The sequence below is a fragment of the Cebus imitator genome, unplaced genomic scaffold (assembly GCF_001604975.1).
Source record: "Cebus imitator isolate Cc_AM_T3 unplaced genomic scaffold, Cebus_imitator-1.0 Scaffold4, whole genome shotgun sequence".
Lineage (NCBI taxonomy): Eukaryota > Metazoa > Chordata > Mammalia > Primates > Cebidae > Cebus > Cebus imitator.
In genome coordinates, this window is record NW_016107319.1 from 120,807 (window position 1) to 127,416 (window position 6,610).

At 48.6% G+C, this 6,610-nt stretch overlaps 1 protein-coding gene across 1 annotated transcript in view; it reads right to left on the minus strand.

Annotated features, from left to right (window-relative positions):
- Positions 1–6,610, minus strand: part of ABCC1 (ATP binding cassette subfamily C member 1) — a 202,171-nt gene that overhangs the window by 25,844 nt on the left and 169,717 nt on the right. Inside the window, exons 24-25 of the mRNA XM_017533114.2 lie at positions 3,711–3,910; positions 532–658 (exon numbers count right to left, since the gene is read on the minus strand). Of these exons, the coding sequence (XP_017388603.1) occupies positions 532–658; positions 3,711–3,910 (327 nt within the window). The remainder of the gene's footprint in view (positions 1–531; positions 659–3,710; positions 3,911–6,610) is intronic.

Sequence of the window (6,610 nt, forward strand, 5' to 3'; positions counted from 1 at the left end):
AAAAAAAAAACAAAAAAAAAAAGTTATGAATTATGAAACATTCAGGTAAGCAAGGTACAGAAAAAATGAGCAACCCCAAGTATAGCCATCACTCAGGCCTGCCACACTGCCTCCTCCTAAGGATGTATCATGTTTCCAAAATAACCCAAGGGCCACATAAGTAATCAGAAAGAAAACTAGAAAATACTTTGAACCAGGTGACAATATGAAAACACAATGTATCACCATTTGAGAGATGCAGCTAAAGCAGTGCTTAGAGGGAAATTCATAGTTTTAAAAGCATTCCCCTAATAGATGGAAGTATCCTCTTGGGCGACCAAGGAGTATCTTTGAGTGATGGGGCAAATCCTGGCTATAGGTCAAATTCCTCTCCTGCTCTAGTTGGTCACCAGGCACCATACCCACTCCTCAAACTCCATGCCTCTCACTTGCCTCTCCCCAATTCCTGTTGGAGTTGGAATCCAAAGCAAAGGACAACTGACTCCCCTATTAACAGACATTAATGACCCAGCCGAGAGCATCCCCTCTTACCTGCAACGAGTAAGACACGGAGAGACCCACCAAGCCAGCACTGAGGCTGTGCCTGGAGATCACCGCGAACAGGGCGGCGAACAGGACAATGCAGTTGCCCACACACTCCAGCCGCACGGCCAGCCACCTGTCAAAGACACATAGGCAGACAGATAGGCACAGAGTCAGCTTTTCAGAGACTTGGCTTCCAGCTCTTGGGGACAGAAGGGGACTCTGCTAACTCAAGTAACTCCGCAATACTTCCACAGACAGGCCTTCTTGGCACTGCTTTTTCAAAACATGCACGATGGCACGGGGTAGGGAGGGCGGAAAGGGAATAATGCCAGTAAATCTCATTAATCTGGCAAACCCATGGATTAAACCAGAGCTCTCCAGAGGCAATCTTCTCTGGAATCTGAAGCTTGCCTTTTTAAGAACCAACTTTTCCTCATTGAAGCCTTTAAAATACATATATATAGGCCGGGCGCGGGGGCTCAAGCCTGTGATCCCAGCACTTTGGCAGGCCAAAGTAGGTGGATCACTTAGGTCAGGAGCTTGAGACCAGCCTGGCCTACATGGCAAAACCCCGTCCCTACTAAAAATAAAAAAGTTAGCTGGGCGTGGTGGCGCACACCTGTGATCTCAGCGATCTCAGCTACTCGGGAGGCTGAGGTGGAAGAATTACTTGAATCTGGGAGGGTGAAGGAACAGTGAGCCCAGATCATGCCACTACACTCCAGACTGGGCAAAAGAGTGAGACCCTGTCTCAATATATATTTTATATATATATATATATATATATATATATATGCATGCATTAACCAAAAAAGAAAAAAAAAGACATCCTAGAAATTCCTAAATACTAAGACGACAAAGACATCAACTATTAGAGGCACCAGTGATTTAAAATAACCATCACTGTTTCTCAGCCTTTGGGTTAAGAACAAGTATAAAATAACAGTCTCTTCTCACGAGACAGATCTGAGGGGCATGAAAAACACAATACTACGATTAAACATCATTGTAACGTTCCCAAAGCCAGACTAGCCTTCATTTCAAAATGTTAAAATACACTTTTTTTTTTTTTTTTGAGATGGAGTTTCACTCTTGTTGCTCAGGCTGGAGTGAAATGAGACAATCTCGGCTCACTGCAACCTCCGCCTCCCAGGTTGAAGTGATTCTCCTGCCTCAGCCTCCCGAGTAGCAGGGATTACAGGCGTGCACTACCACGCCAGGCTGATTTTGTATTTTCAGTAGAAATGAGGTTTTTCTATTTTGTCCAGGCTGGTCTGGAATTCCTAACCTCAGGTGATCCGCCCACCTCGGGCTCCCAAAGTGCTGGGATTACAGGCATGAGCCACCACACCCAGACTGAAACATACTATTTAACCCTATAAAACATAAACAGAAATCTTGTTTTTTATTGTTTTGTTTTTTGAGATGGGGTCTTGCTCTTTCAACCAGGCTGGAGTGTGGATGACATGATCACATCTCACTGCAGCCTTAACCTTCCAGGTTCAAGTGATCCTCCTGCCTCAGCCTCCTGAGTAGTTGGGATTAGAGGCCCATGCCACCACACCTGGCTAATTTTTTTTTTTTTTTTTTTTTTTTTTTAAGATATAGAGTCTACCTACAGTGCCCAGGCCAGTCTCAAACTCCTGGGCTCAAGCGACCCTTCTGCCTTGGCCTCCCAAAGTGCTGGGATTACAGGCATGAGCCAATGTGCCCGGCCATCTTATTTGTTTAAAGCTAGGTTTCATGTGATATTACGTGGCATTGGAACTATTTTATTTTACTTTTTATTTTACATTTTATTTTACTTTTTACTTTACATTTTATTTTATTCTACTCTTCTATTTTATCCTATTCCATCTATTTTGGAGTTTCGCTCTTGTCGCCCAGGCTCTTGTGAGCCAAGAGTGCAAGGGCACTGTCTGCGCTCACTGCAACCTCTGCCTCCTGGGCTCAAGTGATTCTCCTGCCTCCACCTCCTGAGTAGCTGGAACTACAGGCACTCATCACCAGGCCCGGCTTTTTTGTATTTTTAGTAGAGACAGGGTCTCGCCATGTTGGCCAGGCTGGTCTCGAACTCCTGACCTCTGGTGATCCACCCGCCTTGGCCTCCCAAGGTGCTGGGATTACAGGCATGAGCCACTGTGTCTGGCCATCTTATTTGTTTAAAAGGTATGATATCATATAGCACTAGAGCTAATATTTTAATTTTCTAAAATATAAACCTTTCTAGGAAGACGGGGTGTTGATCTTTTCTTCACTGCAATGCTTATGAACCATGTGACTGATCCTCCTACTCTGACAGACACAGCTGGACTGTGAGAAACCCCTCCCTAAAAATTGTGCAAGGGAAGTCAAGGTCTCTTGTCATTCAGCGTTGGCCTGCCCAGACTTACACATGGTGTTAGGGTGTGGTGAGACGGGCTGATGGTTATGGGTCACCTTTGGGGTGCTGCTCCTGCTTCATAAGAGTCTATCAGGATGCAAATGGGTAAGAGGGATTCTATTTTAGGGGTAAGTCAGAAACTTCTCTAAATTCAGCAAATAATTAGCAAACTTCTGCCTCCTTTGGACTGACGGTATTATCTGTGATCCACAAGAGGTCAATCCCTCACCCCCTCTCCTTTTTTTTTCCTGAGACAGGGTCTCAGTGTGCCACCCAGGCTGGAGTGCAGTGGTACAATCTTAGCTCTTCAAACTCCTGGGCTCAAATGAGCTTCCAGCCTCTCAAGAAGCTGGGACTACAGGCACACACCACCATCACAGGCTCTTTTTTTTTTTTTCCCCCTGAGAGAGAAAGATGGGAGTCTTGCTATGTTGCCCAGGCTGGCCTTAAATCCCTAGCCTCAAGGGATCTTCCTGCCTCGGACCCCAAAGTACTGGGATTATAGGCATGAGCCATGACATCTGACCCACAAGATGACAATCTCATATGGTTCAGCTTAATATTAGTAAATTGCTTCTGACACACTTCATCCAGGGGTGCATGACCCCCAGACAGAAACAGCAATGTGAAGACACTCAATAGCAGAGCCTGCCGCTGACAATCTTCAAGCCTCTCCATCCTTTCTGCCAAGGCCCAGATTTGCCTTTACACCCAGCCCAAGGTGTGAGGAAGAGATCCAGGCAAAGGAGCAAGGTGCTCAGGTACCTCCTTCGCCCCCTCCTGCGGGTCCTGCCATGCCCACCTGTTGGCCACGATGCTGGGGTAATAGGCCTTCTGGTTCTCGTCCACCTTCAGATCACTCTGGCGGATGAAGCGTTCCTGCTCCTCGAAGGCCCGAATGACGCTGACCCCCAGCAAGGTCTCGTTGAAATGGGAATAGACAGGGGAGCGGCTGACCGACTCGAGGCGCTTCAGCTGCCGGGAGGTGGCCACGTAGAACCTCTAGGGTAGAGAACGGACGCAGGGAGTTGATCAAAGTTCCTTCATCCATCCTCCCAGGGCTGAGCTGGAGAAAGTCTAGACAGAACCGACACCTCCAGGAGGCACCATGTCAGAGCCGGGCTGCTCTCACAGGGGTGTCCACTCACCTGGTGAGCCACAGGTACCGCCCGCCAACGATCAGGACAGTGACAATAAGAGCTCAAGCCTGTGCAAAGCCCACAGTCCCAGGCATTGTTCTTAGCATTTTAACAAACATCAGTTCATTCAATCCTCACAAAAAACCTATGAGGTGCTCATTCCTATAGATGATGGGTAAACTAAGGCACAAAGAAGCTAGTTTAATCTTCTCCCCAAGGTCGCCATGTTTCGCCATGTGGCTAGCAAGGCGCAGAGCTGTGATTCAAACCCAGACTATCTGGGCTGAAGGTGCTACCCTCTACCCTGCACGGCCTCTCTGAAGCCTTTAACCTCTAGTGTTTTCTGGAACCAGCAGTGTGGTTTTAGCACAGGCTTTAGGTCAACCAGACATCAGTTCAAATCCAGACTCAACTACTGATTGGCTAACACTCTGTTTCTCTAAGCCTCAGTTTCCTTATCTGTAAAATGGGAACGATGACGGTTGCTCAGCCCGGTGTGGTGGCTCACACTTGTAATATCCACACTTCGGGAGGGCGAGGAGGGTGATCACTTGAAGCCGGGAGTTTGAGACCAGCCCAGGCACATGGCAAAACACCATCTCTACAAAAATAGAAAATTATTAAAAAAAAAAAAATCAGGGCTTACTTCACAGGGTAATTTTAAGGGTGACGCATAAGAATTAGACAGTCATATTTCTGATGTAAATTGGCACGTAAACATTACTCCATAAATCATACAGACATACATGATGTCACTCAGCACAGTGCCCGGTCATATTAGGGTGAACCGTAAGATACGGCTGTTTCTGCAGATAAGAAATGAGTATTAGCAATTTCACATAGTTGGACCTAACAGGAAGCACTCTATTCCATGGTGACTACTGTTATCATTAAGTGACAGAATTCTGCCTATTGATCACATCCCCTCAGGAGGGACTGTTTATTCCATGGCCAGTTCCGGCACTCTCAGCCCAGCTGAGATGCCCACGAGGGTAAGGCAAATCTCATCACCTGCCTCCATCGATGGCCTCCCAATGCTCTTAGAGGTGCCAACCATGCTTCCCCCCACTCACCTGGTCCTGTAACTCTCCCCCTCCTTCCCTACACAAAGGCTGCCTGCCTCCACCACTGTCTCTGTCCCTTCTGGGCCATTCCTCATCACCCAGCGGATGATAGCACAAATGTCACTTCCTGGCGGAGCCCCTCCCATCCTCCAACACGGGCACCATCTCCGGACTCAGTGTACCAGTTCCTGGGCTACGATGACACATTTCACCAGCAGCTCCACCTACCTGGTGGGCAGACGCCTCATCTTCTCTGCCCGCCCCAACCTGGGCATTCTGCCAGTGCCAGGCACCAAGAGCCACCTGCTGAGTCTCGTTAGATTCAGAACAAAAGCCAGCACCCTGTCGAAGTTTTGAGGAGCTGCGGAACAGATGCTGGGCTGGTGGTGTGAGGACACCTGTGCTCTCCTAGCCTAGGACCTGTGGAACAGATGCTGGGCTGGTGGTGTGAGGACATGTGTGCTCTCCTAGTCTAGGAGCTGCAGAACAGATGCTGGGCTGGTGGTGTGAGGACACGTGTGCTCTCCTAGCCTAGGACCTGTGGAACAGATGCTGGGCTGGTGGTGTGAGGACACGTGTGCTCTCCTAGTCTAGGAGCTGCAGAACAGATGCTGGGCTAGTGGTGTGAGGACACGTGTGCTCTCCTAGCCTAGGACCTGCGGAACAGATGCTGGGCTGGTGGTGTGAGGACACGTGTGCTCTCCTAGCCTAGGACCTGTGGAACAGATGCTGGGCTAGTGGTGTGAGGACACATGTGCTCTCCTAGTCTAGGAGCTGCGGAACAGATGCTGGGCTGGTGGTGTGAGGACACGTGTGCTCTCCTAGCCTAGGTTTCCTCATCTATGCAAAAGAAACTGTTGAGTATGGGGTTTCCAATTCCCAAAGGCGCCTGCAATTGCTTATCAACAGCAGAGCTGGGAAAACTAAGGAAGGCTGCTAGGAACTTAGCCTCCCTGCCTCCTGCCCTGGGCCAGATGTATTGGGCCACTTTGGGGCAGAGTCCAACAGAGAGCATCAACAGCAGCAGGTGGCTTTTACAAGGCCTCTGTGGTTGGCAGCTTCCTTCTGGGTGGCAGCATGGGTGTGAACTGGAACCCACAGATGGAGAGCCTTCTGGGGCCCCAGAAACTCTGTAAGTGAACCCAGGCACCGCACAACCCAGACACTCTCAAAACAGCTGTTCTGCCAATCCCTGGAATGCAGATCAGACATCATTTCTCCTCCAGCTGTTCCCACCCTCCCCGCCATGAAATCCAGACCCTCTGCACAGCTGAAGGCCCAGGTGATCTGCCCCCATCTTACCCTGGACCACCCTTCTTCCTCTCTCACCAGCTAGCTCTCTTTCTCAATAGTCCAGATGCAAGTCGCCCTGAAGTGTGTTACCTGTTCAATTTCCTCCACTTGCCTCTGCCTCTGAACCTGATTTACTAGAAAAATCTAACCTGAGACAGATATTTGTTCAGGAATGATTTGATTTTTTTTTTTTTTTTTTTTTTTTT